We start from the raw sequence: 19,116 nt of genomic DNA, 5'->3' as shown, positions 1-19,116 counted from the left end.
CTGTTAATTTTAAATAATCAATAAATAAATAAAATAGCTTCAGTTAGAGGAGATGGAGGCGACTGAAACGAAAACATATGCTTAAAGTACTTTGCTTCCTCCTTCAAAATATCATTTGGTGAAACATGGGTGACTGTCATTTGTAACCAGTTTCAGTAAATTCATTTTGGTAACATTTCTATGTTGAAGATTAAAAAACAATTTGGTGCATTTTTCTCCATATTCCATCCAGTTTGCTTTATTTTTTATAATATATTACACTTGATCTTTCTTGAATAAGTTTCTCCATTTCTTTTTGTTTTTCCTCTAATTTATTCTGAGCCTCTATGTTACAGATTTTATTGCTATCTATCTGTTCTGTAAGACCTTCTATTTCCTTTGTTAGTATGGACTGTTTTGACCTAAATTGCTTTTGTTTTTGAGATGAGTACTGAATTGCATGGCCTCTAAAGGCACATTTAAAAGTGTCCCATACTATAAGGAGATTTGCTGTACCTATGTTATGTTGGAAAAAAACAGTTAAAAATTCCTCTATCCTAGTTAAAAACAAGTTATCATCCAATAGGCTTTGATAAAATGTCCAATATCCTCGCCCACATGGAATTTGTAAAAGTAATGTATATGCCAATTATATGATGGTCCGACTGCATTCTGTCCCCTATCAACACTTTTTAAACGACTTGCTTGATTGAGTCTCCGCCATACAGTTGAAGTCGGAAGTTTACATTCACCTTAGCCAAATACATTTAAACTCAGTTTTTTCACAATTCCTGACATTTAATCTTAGGTCAGTTAGCATCACCACTTTATTTTAAGAATGTGAAATGTCAGAATAATAGTAGAGAGAAATATTTATTTAAGCTTTTATTTATTTCATCACATTCCCAGTGGGTCAGAAGTTTACATACACTCAGTTAGTATTTGGTAGCATTGCCTTTAAATTGTTTAACTTGGGTCAAACATTTCGGGTAGCCTTCCACAAGCTTCCCACAATAAGTTGGGTGAATTTTGGCCCATTCCTCCTGACAGAGCTGGTTTAACTGAGTCAAGGCCTCCTTGCTCGCAAACACTTTTTCAGTTCTGCCCACACATTTTCTATATGATTGAGGTCAGGGCTTTGTGATGGCCACTCCAATACCTTGACTTTGTTGTCCTTAAGCCATTTTGCCACAACTTTGGAAGTATTCTTGGGGTCATTGTCCATTTGGAAGAGCTATTTGCGACCAAGCTTTAACTTCCTGACTGATGTCTTGAGATGTTGCTTTAATATATCCACATAATTTTCCTTCCTCATGATGCCATCTATTTTGTGAAGTGCACCAGTCCCTCCTGCAGCAAAGCACCCTCACAGCATGATGCTGCCACCCTGGTCTTGTAGTAGATGCGAGCCTCAACTGGAAGCCAGTGGAGTGTGCGGAGGAGCAGGGTGACATGAGAGAACTTGGGAAGGTTGAACACCAGACGGGCTGCAGCGTTCTAGATAAGTTGTAGGGGTTTAATGGCACAGGCAGGGAGCCCAGCCAACAGCGAGTTGCAGTAATCCAGACGGGAGATGACAAGTGCCTGGATTAGGACCTGTGCTGCTTTCTGTGTAAGGTAGGGTCGTACTCTGCGAATGTTGTAGAGCATGAACCTGCAGGATCGGGTCACCGCTTTGATGTTAGTGGAGAACGACAGGGTGTTGTCCAGGGTCACGCCAAGGTTCTTTCCACTCTGGGAGGTGGAAACATTATGCTTTGGGGGTGTTTTTCTGCTAAGGGGACAGGACAACTTCATCGCATCAAAGGGACGATGGACGGGGCCATATACCGTCAAATCTTGGGTGAGAACCTCCTTCCCTCAGCCAGGGCATTGAAAATGGGTCGTGGATGGATATTCCAGCATGACAATGACCCAAAACACACGGCCAAGGCAACAAAGGAGTGGCTCAAGAAGAAGCACATTAAGGTCCTGGAGTGGCCTAGCCAGCCTCCAGACCTTAATCCCATAGAAAATCTGTGGAGGGAGCTGAAGGTTCGAGTTGCCATACGTCAACCTCGAAACCTTAATAACTTGGAGAAGATCTGCAAAGAGGAGTGGGACAAAATCCCTCCTGAGATGTGTGCAAACCTGGTGGGCAACTACAAGAAACGTCTGACCTCTGTGATTGCCAACAAGGGTTTTGCCACCAAGTACTAAGTCAATGTTTTGCAGAGGGGTCAAATACTTATTTCCCTCATTAAAATGCAAATCAATTCATAACATTTTTGACATGTGTTTTTCTGGGTTTTGTTGTTGTTATTCTGTCTCTCACTGTTCAAATAAACCTACCATTAAAATTATAGACTGATCATGTCTTTGTCAGTGGGCAAACGTACAAAATCAGCAGGGGATCAAATACTTTTTTCCCTCACTGTATATGTAAATATCGGTACATTTTATTGCCCTAAAACAAATGCAATATAGACAAATAACAATTAAATGAAATACCCATATGAAATAAATAGCTATTCATGATCTTCAAGAAAACTGCCGAAAAAAGATCTGGTAAACCTCGAAGCACACACAATTCTAAAATTCTCCGGTAGAATGCCCTGCTTTTATTTCGTCACACTCACAACCGTAAGCTATTTTCTGTAATTTGCTCGCCATTAACTTGTAAATAATGATCTTGTTGTGAGTTTATTTTCCTTTAATAACGAATACAAATTAGCTAAAGTTAAGACGTTGTCAGCTGCATGATATGGTCATTATTTGAACTGGCTAGCCGGCTAACTTAACATTAGCTAGCTAGCTAACAAGCTAGAAACGAACCAAAACATTGTTTAGAAAGTTGCTTTTAGATGCCTGTTTTGCTAGATTGACATATACTAAATTCATTTTTAAACAGATGGGTTTATTGGTGTTAAAATACACCAGTTATGCTATTTTGGACCACCAGGCTGCTGATGTCATGCAGACTGTTGTTTTTGTCTTTATACTTTTTCATAACGGCATGTTTGATGTCGGACGACAATAGAATGTTCATGTTACTGCGACAACTGTCTACAGACATGTCCATAGACGTAGTATAAACCAGCCTTTAGTCTTAATCTGTGGTTGTTTAGTACACTACCGTACTCACTGTTTAGCACATGGCCTCACATGTGAATCCTTAAAGAGATGGGTGGGGCAAAGGCTTAAGAGGGTGTGAACGATGCTGAAGGGGTGTAGACAAAGAAGAGCTCTCCAGTAGGTGTACCAAAACATTAATGTCGACTCCATTGCTTCCCACAGTTGTGTCAAGTTGGCTGGATGTCCTTTGGGTTGTGTACCCTTCTTGATTCACAGGAAACTGTTCAGTGGGAAAAACCCAGCAGCGTTGCAGTTCTTGACAAACTCAAACCGCTGAGCCTGGCAATACAACCATATCCTGTTCGAAGGCACTTAAATATTTTGTCTTGCCCATTCACCCTCTGAATGGCACACATACACAATCCATGTCTCAATTTTCTCAAGGCTTAAAAATCCTTCTTTGATCCTAATGTTTAGTACACATATATATTTCAAATACATAGATCTAATATTTGAAATGAATATATCTAAATACATTTACTACTCATATGTGCATATATTTAATAAGTATGTATTCCTCACATATTTGATTTTGGCGTTTTTAAATATGTTTTAAGATGATTATTTTTAACGTGTAAATATATTTACACGTATTACTTATCCATATTTCATACGTGTGCTATTCATATATTTACATGTATTTGTTTGAAAATGAAACTTGTTCTAAGTATCGCCCTTTCTTAAAAAAATACATTCTGGTTCCTCTTTCACTTCCACTCTCTCCTCTTTTAACTCTCTCCCCCAGCTACCTTGAACTCAGCGCTACGGAGGAAGGGAGGGAGGAGGCTCAGACAAATAAGACGCATGGAGGGAGGGGCAAGCTCTCAGTGGGGAGAATAAACTTTGATTTTATTTGATATATTGTGACGGTAATATGAATAACAACATGACCTGCACAGAAGTCAAATTAGGATATAACGTTAGGCCATGGATCCTTAAGGTTTTTCAGCATGGGACCCAAATGAGAAATTCTGTGTTTTCCTGGGACCCAAGCTTATGAAAACATGCAACTATAGTAAATATCGGTAAATTGTATTGCCCTTATGCCTAAAACAAATGCAATATAGACGAATAACAATGAAATGAAATACCCATATAAATAGCTATTCATGTTTATTTTTCCCCATTAAAAACACTCTTACATATCTATCTAGGTTGGAACTGTTGCTGTTAAAATACAATAAATCATTTTTATTCTGAACTGGAATAAACTGATTGATAACATCACACAGATGTAGACCAGAAAACACACACACACACACACACACAATACACACACACACAGTCCTAATGAGAGGTGTGCGGCTGGTTTAAGTTTTCAACAAGCAGGTCTATTCTGTTCTCAGTTGTTGACAGTGCAACCCTGAGGTCATGCTCAGCATGGAGTCTGTTTCTGTACTTGTTTTTTAAGTATGCCAGAGTTGAGAACCCTGACTCGCATAGGTATGTGGTGCCAAACTGGATCAGAACATCTACTGCTTTCTCAGTCAGGCAGGAGAACGCTTCCTGCTGTAGATGAGCAACCCAGAACTGTGTGAGTGTGTTAACCTCAAAAAGCATCTTGCTTCAGTCAGTTTATTCCAGTTCAGAATAAAACATTATACTTGTATTTTAACAGCATCAGTTCCAACCTATACTTGTTTTCAACAATAATTTCTACAGTAAGGTTGCATGATCATGTTTCATCGAACCAGGGGGTCTGTAGTGACGCCTCAAGCACTGAGATGCAGTGCCTTAGACCGCTGCGCCACTCGGGAGCCCATATTAACAGGAGCTATTATCCTACAGTACCTAACTATATATACACAACCAGTCAAAGGTTTGGACACACCTACTCATTCCAGAGTTTTTCTTAATTTGTACAATTTTCTACATTGTAGAATAATAGTGAAGACATCAAAACTATGAAATAACACATATGGAATCATGTAGTAACCCAAAAAGTGTTCAACACTCAAAAATATATTTTAGATTTTAAAGATTATTCAAACTAGCCATCCTTTGCCTTGATGACAGCTTTGATCCATATGTGTTATTTCATAGTTTTGATATCTTCACTATTATTCCACAATGTAGAAAATAGTACAAATAAAGTAATTCTCCAATGTATGTACAATGATATAATCCACAGACGTTTGGTACATTAGGGGAGGAGTAGGAGTTTGAAAGCCCTAAAAAGGCACAGCTACCTAGCTAGCTACATGTCTAAACAAAAGGCACAGCTACCTAGCTAGCTACATGTCTAAACAAAAGGCACAGCTACCTAGCTAGCTACCTAGCTAGCTACATGTCTAAACAAAAGGCACAGCTACCTAGCTAGCTACATGTCTAAACAAAAGGCACAGTTACCAAGCTAGCTACATGTCTAAACAAAAGGCACAGCTACCTAGCTAGCTACCTAGCTAGCTACATGTCTAAACAAAAGGCACAGCTACCTAGCTAGCTACCTAGCTAGCTACATGTCTAAACAAAAGGCACAGCTACCTAGCTAGCTACCTAGCTAGCTACATGTCTAAACAAAAGGCACAGCTACCTAGCTAGCTACATGTCTAAACAAAAGGCACAGCTACCTAGCTAGCTACATGTCTAAACAAAAGGCACAGCTACCTAGCTAGCTACATGTCTAAACAAAAGGCACAGCTACCTAGCTAGCTACATGTCTAAACAAAAGGCACAGCTACCCAGCTAGCTACATGTCTAAACAAAAGGCACAGCTACCTAGCTAGCTACATGTCTAAACAAAAGGCACAGCTACCTAGCTAGCTACATGTCTAAACAAAAGGCACAGCTACCCAGCTAGCTACATGTCTAAACAAAAGGCACAGCTACCCAGCTAGCTACATGTCTAAACAAAAGGCACAGCTACCTAGCTAGCTACATGTCTAAACACAAGACTCCACTTCGGCCGGATTATTACATGAACCATCAAATTAGCCAGGTGTGTCAGGGGTGTGGCCAGGTGTGTCTGGTTGTGTGGCCAGTTGGGTCTGGGGGTGTGGCCAGGTGTGTCTGGGGGTGTGGCCAGGTGGGTCTGGGGGTGTGTCTATTGTTAGCCAGGTGTGTCTATTGTATGTGTACATGTCTAGTCAACAGTGACCCTTCCACTTAGCTAGATGTGGCTTGGTTATAGCATTTCCATCACATGACCCATCAATTTAGACAACTGTGTCGGGTAAGCATCATCTAATAATGATAAAATATTTATAAAATATTTTTACCTGGACACTTTCTGTTTTTGATATTGCTACTATGCAAATATGCAAGTAACCATTTCACGGTACTGTTTACACCTTCTGTATCCTGTGCATGTGACAAATACACTTAGATTTTATTTGATATAGCGTGTGTTTACCACATGGCCTCACATGTGATTCTTTAAAGAGATGGGTGGGGCTAAGGCTTAAGAGGGTGTGAACGATGCTGAATGGGTGTAGACAAAGAAGAGCTCTCCAGTAGGTGTACCAAAACATTCAAGGGCCATTTTCTAAAAAGTGGGGTTACAAGTTTATCAACATTCAACGGAGAATTACTTTCCCGTTGTTCCTCAACTGCAGTGTACGAAATACAATTGTCTAGTTCTGAGTCTCTACTTTTATCCAATGTAAAAAACACAATTTCAAATTTTGCAACATAAGACCGAATCAAGGCAGTCGGTCATGTTTTCATTAAATAAACATAAATCACTATCTTAGAAAAAGCCCATTAAAAATCTGTACAAGGTAAAGAAGAACATTAAATGTCTGAACTTAAGCAGGAATATGATATTTTACTTTTTGAAGAGAGTCAACAACTACAGGTTAATAAACTCAAACTACTTGAAGGCAAATAAACCTGGTAAACACCTCACAAAACAAATACACACCAAACCAGTTATAATTTTAAAAGATAAGGATGAAAATGCTTTAATTAGAAACAACAACGTGACTAATTACCATTTTAAACGTTTCTAGGAAAATCTATATAAATCAGAATTAAACAACAGTTGGACTGATCCTACAGCCTTCTTAGACTGAACAACCCCTGAAGCAATTATCAGCAGACAAAAAATAATCACTAAAAACAGAGATCACCCCAAAATAAATATTAGACACTAGTAAAACTCTGACAGGGAGAAAAGCATCGGGAATGGACAGATTTCTGATTTGGTATTTATTATCCGCTGCAAAAGCATCAGCTACTCTTCCTGGGGTCCACATCAAACATGACATAATACATAGTACAGAACATTATTAGTCAAGGACTGAAATGCATACATTTTAAACGTCACACAGCCTACATATCTGTACATACACACAATATCTAGGTCTAATACATAGTACAGTGCAAATTACAATATATAAAATGGCTGTGTTTCTTCATAGTCCCCTTTGTGCAGTAAGGAGTTCTTTTATCAGGTTTTTTAATCTGGTTTTATTGCTAGCTTGAGTTAACTGGGGTGGCAGAGAGTTCCATGTAGTCATGGCTCTATTTAATACTGTGTGTTTCCCAGCCTTTGTTCTGGACCTGGGGACTGTGAAGAGACCTCTGGTTGCATGTCTTGTGTTGTACCGATGAGTGTATGAACTGTGTGCCAACTTCTTGAACAGACAGTTCGGTACCTTCAACACATCAATATCTCGCACAAAGACCGAAAGTGATGCAGTAAATCTCTCCTCAACTTTGAGCCAGGAGAGATTGACATGCATGTTACTGACACTGTCCCTCTTTTGACCACACAGCTGGGCAGCAGTCCAGGTGCAACAAAACTAGGGTCTGTAGGACCTGTCTGGTCGACTGAGATGTCAAGAAGGCAGAGCAACGCCATGACAGACCTCTTCCCATTTTAGAAACCATTGAGTCTAAATGATTTGACCATGACAGCTTGCTATCTAGGGTTACACCCATCAGTTTAGTCTCCTCAACTTGCTCAATTGACACAGTATTCAACAATAGATCTAAATGAGGTTTAGCGTTGAGTGAGTGATTTGTCCCAAATATTATGCTTTTTGTTTTTGAGGTATTTAGCACCAGCTTATTGCTAGTTACCCATTCTAAAACTGGCTGGAGCTCTATGTTAAGGGTGTCAGTTATTTATTTTACTGTTGCAGCCAACGTGTATACTGTTGAGTTGTCAGTGTACATAGACACACAGGCTTTATTCAAGGTCAGTGGAAACACAGAAAACAATAATGGCCCTAGCCGGCTACCCTGCGGTACACCAAACTCAATTGAATTTGCATGAGAGAGGCTTCCATTAACGAAAACCCTCTGTGTTCTATTAGATAGGTAACTCTCAATAATCCCTCTGTTCTATTAGATAGGTAACTCTCAATAAACCCTCTGTTCTATTAGATAGGTAACTCTCTATAAACCCTCTGTTCTATTAGATAGGTAACTCTCAATAAACCCTCTGTGTTCTATTAGATAGGTAACTCTCAATAAACCCTCTGTTCTATTAGATAGGTAACTCTCAATAAACCCTCTGTGTTCTATTAGATAGGTAACTCTCAATAAACCCTCTGTGTTCTATTAGATAGGTAACTCTCAATAAACCCTCTGTGTTCTATTAGATAGGTAACTCTCTATAAACCCTCTGTTCTATTAGATAGGTAACTCTCTATAAACCCTCTGTTCTATTAGATAGGTAACTCTCTATAAACCCTCTGTTCTATTAGATAGGTAACTCTCAATAAACCCTCTGTGTTCTATTAGATAGGTAACTCTCAATAAACCATCTGTGTTCTATTGGATAGGTAACTCTCAATAAACCCTCTGTTCTATTAGATAGGTAACTCTCTATAAACCCTCGGTTCTATTAGATAGGTAACTCTCAATAAACCCTCTGTTCTATTAGATAGGTAACTCTCAATAAACCCTCTGTTCTATTAGATAGGTAACTCTCAATAAACCCTCTGTTCTATTAGATAGGTAACTCTCAATAAACCCTCTGTGTTCTATTAGATAGGTAACTCTCAATAAACCCTCTGTTCTATTAGATAGGTAACTCTCAATAAACCCTCTGTTCTATTAGATAGGTAACTCTCTATAAACCCTCTGTTCTATTAGATAGATAACTCTCTATAAACCCTCTGTTCTATTAGATAGGTAACTCTCAATAAACCCTCTGTTCTATTAGATAGGTAACTCTCAATAAACCCTCTGTTCTATTAGATAGGTAACTCTCTATAAACCCTCTGTTCTATTAGATAGGTAACTCTCAATAAACCCTCTGTTCTATTAGATAGGTAACTCTCAATAAACCCTCTGTGTTCTATTAGATAGGTAACTCTCAATAAACCCTCTGTTCTATTAGATAGGTAACTCTCTATAAACCCTCTGTTCTATTAGATAGGTAACTCTCAATAAACCCTCTGTTCTATTAGATAGGTAACTCTCAATAAACCCTCTGTTCTATTAGATAGGTAACTCTCAATAAACCCTCTGTTCTATTAGATAGGTAACTCTCTATCTATAATAAAGCAGAGGATGCAAATCCATTACACTTAAGTTCTTCAGCAATAGGTTATGATCAATGACATCAAAAGCTACGCTGAAGTCTAACAGAACAGCTCCCACAATCGTCTTACTATCAATGTAAAAAAAAAAAAATGTATTAACCCACCCCCCCACCCCCGACAATAATAGTAGAGAGAATGATTTATTTCAGCTTTTATTTCTTTCATCACATTCCCAGTGGGTCAGAAGTTTACATACACTCAATTAGTATTTGGTAGCATTGCCTTTAAATTGTTTAACTTGGGTCAAATGTTTCGGGTAGCCTTCCACAAGCTTCCCACAATAAGTTGGGTGAATTTTGGCCCATTCCTCCTGACAGAGCTGGTGTAACTGAGTCAGGTTTGTAGGCCTCCTTGCTCGCACACGCACTTTCAGTTCTGCCCACACATGTTCTATAGGATTGAGGTCAGTGCTTTGTGATGGCCACTCCAATACTTTGACTTTGTTGTCCTTAAGCCATTTTGCCACAACTTTGGAAGTATGCTCGGGGTCATTGTCCATTTGGAAGACCCATTTGCGACCAAGCTTTAACTTCCTGACTGATGTCTTGAGATGTTACTTCAATATATCCACATACTTTTCCTTCCTCATGATGCCATCTATTTTGTGAAGTGCACCAGTCCCTCCTGCAGCAAAGCACCCCCACAGCATGATGCTGCCACCCCTGTGCTTCACGGTTGGGATGGTGTTCTTCGGCTTGCAAGCACCCCCTTTTTCCTCCAAACATAACGATGGTAATTATGGCCAAACAGTTCTATTTTTGTTTCATCAGACCAGAGGACATTTCTCCAGAAAGTACTATCTTTGTGGTCTGGCTTTTTTATGGTGGTTTTGGAGCAGTGGCTTCTTCCTTGCTGAGCGGCCTTTGTAGTTATGTCGATATAGGACTCATTTTACTGTGGATATAGATACTTTTGTACCTGTTTCCTCCAGCATCTTCACAAGGTCCTTTGCTGTTGTTCTGGGATTGATTTGCACTTTTCGCACCAAAGTACGTTCATCTCTAGGAGACAGAACGCGTCTCCTTCCTGAGCGGTATGACGGCTGCATGGTCCCATGGTGTTTATACTTGCGTACTATTGTTTGTACAGATGAACTTGGTACCTTCAGGCATTTGAAAATTGCTCCAAAGGATGAACCAGACTTGTGGAGGTCTACAATAATTTTTCTGAGGTCTTGGCTGATTTCTTTTGATTTTCCCATGATGTTAAGCAAAGAGGCACTGAGTTTGAAGGTAGGCCTTGAAATACATCCACAGGTACACCTCCAATTGACTCAAATTATGTCAATTAGCCTATCAGAAGCTTCTAAAGCCATGACATCATTTTCTGGAATTTTACAAGCTGTTTAAAGGCACATTCAACTTAGTGTATGTAAACTTCTGACACACTGGAATTGTGATACAATGAATTATAAGTTTACGGAGCTGTGAGGGGAACGGCACCTCCGTACCTTCAGGCTCTGATCAGTCCCTACACCCAAACGAGGGCATTGCGTTCATCCACCTCTGGCCTGCTGGCCCCCCTACCTCTGCGGAAGCACAGTTCCCGCTAAGCCCAGTCAAAACTGTTCGCTGCTCTGGCACCCCAATGGTGGAACAAGCTCCCTCACAACGCCAGGACAGCGGAGTCACTCACCACCTTCCGGAGACACTTGAAACCCCACCTCTTTAAGGAATACCTGGGATAGGATAAAGTAATCCTTCTACCCCCCCTTACCCCACCCCCCCAAAAAATAAATAAAAATAATAATAAATATATATACATATTGTAAAGTGGTTATCCCATTGGCTATAAGGTGAATGCACCAATTTGTAAGTCGCTCTTGATAAGAGCGTCTGCTAAATGACGTAAATGTAAATGTAAATAATCTGTCTGTAAACAATTGTTGCAAAAATTACTTGTATCATGCACAAAGTAGATGTCCTAACCGACTTGCCAAAACTATAGTTTGTTAACAAGACATTTGTGGAGTGGTTGAAAAACAAGTTTTAATGATTCCAACCTAAGTGTATGTAAACTTTCGACTTCAACTGTACATGGTACTTTTCTATACAGCAATCACACAACAATAATACATTACTGAACATAAACTCTATAATCCCACCCCTCAGACACTCTCTGACCGATCACCATAGAACACCCTCGTTTGGTTTCCATGTGCCATATATTTTTCAATTGTGCTGTGATATTTACATGCATTTGAACCTTTCTAATTGCATAGTATCATTATATGAATTATTTACTATCAATTTCTTTCAGTCATTTGTGTCAGTGCTGAGCATGTTGAGTGCCCTTCCCTGTAAGCATTCTCAAAGTCTGTTGTTATTTTTATTTTTTTTGTAAAATAACTTTGTATTTGATCAAATACAATTTTTCCCAAAAGTTTGCTAAGCATCAGTAACAGGCTTATTGGTCAGCTGTTTGAAACATTAAAGGGTGCTCTGCTATTCTTGGGTAGCGGAATGACCTTCGCCTCCCTCCATGTCTGAGGGCACACACCATCTTATAGGCTTAAATTGAAGATGTGGCTGACAGGAGTCACAATGTATTCCGCTACCAACCTCAGCAATTTACCATCCGAAAAGGCTTTCAACCATCTTGAATGGCCTTTTCTATTCAAAATGTTGGAAGCTTTCAGTTTTCCAACTGAAATAATAAATGTAATAAAAATATTTATATAAATGTCCTGAAGCAAAAATATACACCAATAATAAATTATCTGATTAAATTGCTTTAGAAAGGGGGCACAAGACAGGGATGTCCCCTTGCCCCAAACGTAACAGCTATCAGCATTGGTAATCATGAATATCAACTTATAAACTTATTTGCAGATGATCTCCTGATATACCTGACCAATACTGAAAACCCAATGTCCGCCTTGCTATAAATATTTTCAGAAAACTCTAAAATCTCAGGATATAAAATGAATGTGGAAAAAACAGAAATAATGTCAATAGGAAATATATAAATAATAAGTCATTATCTACATTATCAATCCTTTAAGTGGGCCACAACACATATCAAATACTTAGTTTAATAAATGACAACAAATATATAAAGATAACTTTATCCCATTTACTCAACAACATGAAAGCAGATCTAATTAAATGGAGTCATCCCATAAATATTACTGGTAAAATAAACCTCTTCAGAATGGCATGACTCCCAAAGTTTTTATATTTATTCTTGGTAATACCGAAGACATTCTTTAAAAAGTATACTTGGTCATAACAGACTTTATTTGGGCAAATAAAACTCATAGAATAAAAAGGAAAGTTTTACGTCTTCCTAAGTCTGAGGGGTGGTTTTAACCTTCCAGACTTGGAATTGTATCAACTCGCCACCCAAGGCTTTTACTGGCGACATTTGTGACTAGTTTCAGGAAACGAGGCATATGGCGCGCGTCATTACTTCCTACGAGCGCCGTTTGAACTGTGGTTTCCCTGTATTTTATTTACAGGGCATTCGGAAAGTATTCAGACCCCTTCCCTTTTTCCATATTTTGTTACATTACAGCCTTATTCTAAAATAGATTTTTTTTAAAGACATCCTCATTAATCACCCCATAATGACAAAGCAAAAACAGGTTTTTAGTAATTTTTGCAAATGTATTAAAAATTGAAAACACGAATACCTTATTTACATAAGTATTCAGACCCCTTGCTATGACTTATACCATGCTAACATGATATCGGAGTGAGAATGACTAACAAAATCAATGGGGGCCCCTTGGAGGTCAGGGGCCCTGGGTTGGTATTACTACTAACCCTGTCTACCTAACAACCCTACTGACTCCCTCTAATCCCTGTCTCCTCTCCTCCAGACCCCCCTAGGAAGCCTCCATGATGGAGGAGGAACAGTGCTACTACAATGAGACCATTGCCTTCTTCTACAACCGCAGTGGAAAGTACCTGGCTACAGAGTGGAATACCGTCAGTAAGCTGGTGATGGGGCTGGGCATCACAGTATGCATCTTCATCATGCTGGCTAACCTGCTGGTCATGGTGGCCATCTACGTCAACCGCCGCTTCCACTTCCCCATTTACTACCTGATGGCCAACTTGGCCGCCGCCGACTTCTTAGCCGGCCTGGCGTACTTCTACCTGATGTTCAACACGGGCCCGAACACGCGGCGCCTCACGGTCTCCACGTGGCTGCTCCGCCAGGGTCTCATCGACACGTCCCTCACGGCGTCCGTGTGTAACCTCCTCGCCATCGCCATCGAGCGCCACATCACCGTGTTCCGCATGCAGCTGCACACGCGCATGTCCAACCGGCGTGTCTTCGTGGTGATAGTAGTCATCTGGACCATGTCTATCGTCATGGGAGCCATCCCGTCGGTGGGGTGGAACTGTATCTGTGACATCAGCACGTGTTCTAGCATGGCGCCGCTCTACTGTAACTCCTACCTGGTGTTCTGGGCCGTGTTCAACCTGGTCACCTTCCTGGTCATGGTGGTGCTGTACGCTCACATCTTTATGTACGTGAGGCAGAGGACCATGAGGATGAGCAGACACAGCTCCGGACCACGTAGGAACAGAGACACCATGATGAGCCTGCTGAAGACTGTCGTCATCGTATTGGGTAAGAACCTTCGACCACCTTCACAACATACGCTATATGTTAGATACGGGTACTGGGTAGGTTAAGATTAGGACCACGTAGGAACAGAGACACCATGATGAGCCTGCTGAACACTGTCATCATCCTTACCCTTAACATCCCATAATAACGTAACACAGTATCCCTGTAAGACTGTGGTCATGAACCTGGGGTAAGGACTAGGGATGTTGTCGTGACCGTATTACCGCCACACCGGTAGTCATCAGTCATGACCGCAGTAAAATTCCATGTGACCGTTGAGTCACGGTGATCTCCTCTTATGCACTCTGGACATGCTTTGGTAGAACCCAACTCGCAAATGATCATCAGGTCCTAATGGCCTGGTACTCAGGGCTCTATTGTCCCTCTCACCATCAGGTCCCTAATGGCCTGGTACTCAGGGCTCTATTGTCCCTCTCACCATCAGGTCCTAATGGCCTGGTACTCAGGGCTCTATTGTCCCTCTACCCATCAGGTCACTAATGGCCTGGTACTCAGGGCTCTATTGTCCCTCTACCCATCAGGTCCTAATGGCCTGGTACTCAGGGCTCTATTGTCCCTCTACCCATCAGGTCACTAATGGCCTGGTACTCAGGGCTCTATTGTCCCTCTAACCATCAGGTCCTAATGGCCTGGTACTCAGGGCTCTATTGTCCCTCTAACCATCAGGTCCTAATGGCCTGGTACTCAGGGCTCTATTGTCCCTCTCACCATCAGGTCCCTAATGGCCTGGTACTCAGGGCTCTATTGTCCCTCTAACCATCAGGTCCTAATGGCCTGGTACTCAGGGCTCTATTGTCCCTCTCACCATCAGGTCCCTAATGGCCTGGTACTCAGGGCTCTATTGTCCCTCTCACCATCAGGTCCCTAATGGCCTGGTACTCAGGGCTCTATTGTCCCTCTCACCATCAGGTCCCTAATGGCCTGGTACTCAGGGCTCTATTGTCCCTCTCACCATCAGGTCCCTAATGGCCTGGTACTCAGGGCTCTATTGTCCCTCTCACCATCAGGTCCCTAATGGCCTGGTACTCAGGGCTCTATTGTCCCTCTACCCATCAGGTCCTAATGGCCTGGTACTCAGGGCTCTATTGTCCCTCTAACCATCAGGTCCTAATGGCCTGGTACTCAGGGCTCTATTGTCCCTCTAACCATCAGGTCCTAATGGCCTGGTACTCAGGGCTCTATTGTCCCTCTAACCATTCTGACATCAATGCAGTCGAAAATCACATCAAACACTTATTATCAAAACAGTATTGTGCTTTAAAACTCACTTCACTGTGATTGATCAATTTGAAAAAATAAGTTCAACAACAGATTGATTGGAAAACATGGTTGTTGTGGATGTTCTTTCAAAGCCTGGCACAAAGAAATGGCCAGTGCTTTTTAAGGTGATGATTAATACAAAACCCCTACATATTACAGCTTATGTATAGTTATAGGACTATAAATGAGCCCAAGCCCCCCCCTCCAAAAAAAACAAACAACAACAAAACAACAACAACAATTGAATTAACATAGTTACTAACTAAATAAATAAACACTAACTGTAATACTAACTGAGCGTCTGCTAAATGACTAAAATGTAAATACTGATTGTGCCTTTGTACAATACATAGCCTACCACATATTACACACATCAGAAAAACATTTTAAAATATACTGATTTAAGATATCTTTGGTACATAATTGGTCTAGCCTAAATTAAACAAATTCAGATATAGCCTACAATTATAGTGCATTTGTATTTAACTTTGAATAGCCTAGTAATAGGGCATTGTTTATATTTTCATAATTAATAGGCTGACACATGACCTTTTAGCTACAGAATATCTCACCACCGTGCGTTTCCATCTCCTCCCCTCTCTCCTTCATTCCTTTCTCCAGCACGCAGAGAGATGTGCTGTCAACAGTTGAATGAAATATGTGTCCTTGTGAAAACATGTTACTATTGATGTTCCCAAACAGATTTCACTTGGTTTCCCAAATTAACCACTGGGTAGCTGGAGGAACAGGGTTGGAGAGCCCATGGCACACAGAGTACTGGGTAGCTGGAGGAGCAGGGTTGGAGAGCCCATGGCATACAGAGTACTGGGTAGCTGGAGGAACAGGGTTGGAGAGCCCATGGCGTACAGAGTACTGGGTAGCTGGAGGAGCAGGGTTGGAGAGCCCATGGCATACAGAGTACTGGGTAGCTGGAGGAACAGGGTTGGAGAGCCCATGGCATACAGAGTACTGGGTAGCTGGAGGAGCAGGGTTGGAGAGCCCATGGCGTACAGAGTACTGGGTAGCTGGAGGAACAGGGTTGGAGAGCCCATGGCGTACAGAGTACTGGGTAGCTGGAGGAACAGGGTTGGAGAGCCCATGGTATACAGAGTTTAGACGGAATATCACCTGTTGCGCAACGAAATAACCGGACTAGCCTACCCAACATGATTGAAACGAACTGGCGGGAAGGTGGCCTCCATTCACTATTCGAGTGCGTACAGATAACGTCTTTTTTCCCCTACCCTGTTCCTGCCCATTGATAGTATAATTTCTAAATCAAAATTATACTGGACAAAAATATAAACACAACATGTAAAGTGTTGGTCCCATGTTTCATGAGCTGAAATAAAAGTTCCATACACACAAAAAACATATTTCGCTCAAATTTAGTGCACCATTTTTTTTACATCCCTGTTAGTGAGCATTTCCCCTTTGCCAAGATAATCCATCCACCTGACAGGTGTGACATATCAAGAAGCTGATTAAACAGCATGATCATTACACAGTGGCACCTTGTGCTGGGACAATAAAAGGCCACTCTAAAATGTGCAGTTTTGTCATACAACACAATGCCACAGATGTCTCAAGTTTTGAGGGAGTGTGCAATTGGCATGCTGACTGCAGGAATGTCCGCCAGAGCTGTTGCCAGAGAATTGAATGTTCATTTCTCTACCATATGCCAGCTCCAACATCGTTTTAGAGAAGTTAGCAGTACGTCCAACCGGCCTCACAAGCGCAGTCCATGTGTATGTTGTTGTGTGGGCGACCATTTTGTTGATGTCAACGTTGTGAACAGAGTGCCCCCTGGTGGCGTGGGGTTATGGTATGGACAGGCATAAGCTACGGACAACAAATACAATTGCATTTTGTCAATGGCAATTTGAATGCACAGAGATCCTGAGGCCCATTGTCTTGCCATTCATCTGCCGCCATCATCTCATGTTTCAGCATGATAATGCACGGCCCCATGTTGAAAGGATCTGTACACAATTCCTGGAAGCTGAAAATGTCCCAGTTCTTCCATGGCCTGCATACTCACCAGACATGTCACCCATTGAGCATGTTTGGGATGCTCTGGATCGACGTGTACGACAGCGTCTTCCAGTTCCCACCAATATCCAGTAACTTCGCTCAGCCATTGAAGAGTGGGACAACATTCCACAGGCCACAATCAATAGCCTGATCAACTCTATGCAAAGGAGATGTGTCACTCTGCATGAGGCAAATGGTGGTCACACCAGATACCGACTGGTTTTGTGATCCACTTCCCTACTTTTTTTAAAGGTATCTGTGACCAACAGATGCATATCTGTATTCCGAGTCATGTGTAATCCATAGATTAGGCCCTAATGAATTTATTTCAGTTGACTGATTTCCTTATATGAACTTTAACACACTCAAATCTTTAAAATGGTTGCATGTTGCGTTTATAGTTTTGTTCAGTGTAATTTTACATATTAGTAAAGACAAGATTACATTTGGAATAGTCTGATGGGTGAAAATATGATCACTTGATGAGAGAACAGCGTCCTGAGGCAAGGAACCAAGCGCAAGCTTTTTAAAATATTTTATTTATTTTTTATATAGTTTCTCAAATCATCAATCAATCAATCAATCAATTTTATTTTATATAGCCCTTCTTACATCAGCTAATATCTCGAAGTGCTGTACAGAAACCCAGCCTAAAACCCCAAACAGCTAGTAATGCAGGTGTAGAAGCACGGTGGCTAGGAAAAACTCCCTAGAAAGGCGAAAACCTAGGAAGAAACCTAGAGAGGAACCAGGCTATGAGGGGTGGCCAGTCCTCTTCTGGCTGTGCCGGGTGGAGATTATAACAGAACCATGCCAAGATGTTCAAAAATGTTCATAAGTGACAAGCATGGTCAAATAATAATCAGGAATAAATCTCAGTTGGCTTTTCATAGCCGATCATTAAGAGTTGAAAACAGCAGGTCTGGGACAGGTAGGGGTTCCATAACCGCAGGCAGAACAGTTGAAACTGGAATAGCAGCAAGGCCAGGCGGACTGGGGACAGCAAGGAGTCACCACGGCCGGTAGTCCCGACGTATGGTCCTAGGGCTCAGGTCTCTCAGTTGGCTTTTTCATAGCCGATCATTAAGAGTTGAAAACAGCAGGTCTGGGACAGGTAGGGGTTTCGTAACCGCAGGCAGAACAGTTGAAACTGGAATAGCAGCAAGGCCAGGCGGACTGGGGACAGCAAGGTGTCATCATGCCCGGTAGTCCTGACGTATGGTCCTAGGGCTCAGGTTCTCAGAGAGAAAGAGAGAACGAGAGAATTAGAGAGAGCATACTTAAATTCACACAGGACACTGGATAAGACAGGAGAAGTACTCCAGGTATAACCAACTAACCCCAGCCCCCCGACACATAAACTACTGCTGCATAAATACTGGAGGCTGAGACAGGAGCGGTCCGGAGACACTGTGGCCCCATCCGAAGAAACCCCGGACAGGGCCAAACAGGAAGGATATAACCCCACCCACTCTGCCAAAGCACAGCCCCCCGCACCACTAGAGGGATATCCTCAACCACCAACTTACAATCCTGAGACAAGGCCGAGTATATCCCACAGAGGTCTCCACCACAGCACAAACCAAGGGGGGCGCCAACCCAGACAGGAAGATCACGTCAGTAACTC

At 41.5% G+C, this 19,116-nt stretch overlaps 1 protein-coding gene across 1 annotated transcript in view; it reads left to right on the top strand.

The window, feature by feature from the left end:
* LOC121583619 (lysophosphatidic acid receptor 1) overlaps positions 1–14,174 on the top strand; it is a gene marked incomplete at its 3' end in the record, with an annotated part of 40,987 nt that extends 26,813 nt beyond the window's left edge. Inside the window, exon 2 of the mRNA XM_045216083.1 lies at positions 13,414–14,174. Within this exon, the coding sequence (XP_045072018.1) occupies positions 13,433–14,174 (742 nt within the window). The remainder of the gene's footprint in view (positions 1–13,413) is intronic.
* Between the last annotated feature and the right edge of the window lie 4,942 nt (positions 14,175–19,116).

The sequence above is a fragment of the Coregonus clupeaformis genome, unplaced genomic scaffold, assembly GCF_020615455.1.
Source record: "Coregonus clupeaformis isolate EN_2021a unplaced genomic scaffold, ASM2061545v1 scaf0601, whole genome shotgun sequence".
NCBI classification, from domain to species: domain Eukaryota; kingdom Metazoa; phylum Chordata; class Actinopteri; order Salmoniformes; family Salmonidae; genus Coregonus; species Coregonus clupeaformis.
The sequence above is the reverse complement of the archived record's forward strand: the minus strand, read 5'-3'. Positions and strand labels throughout refer to the sequence as shown.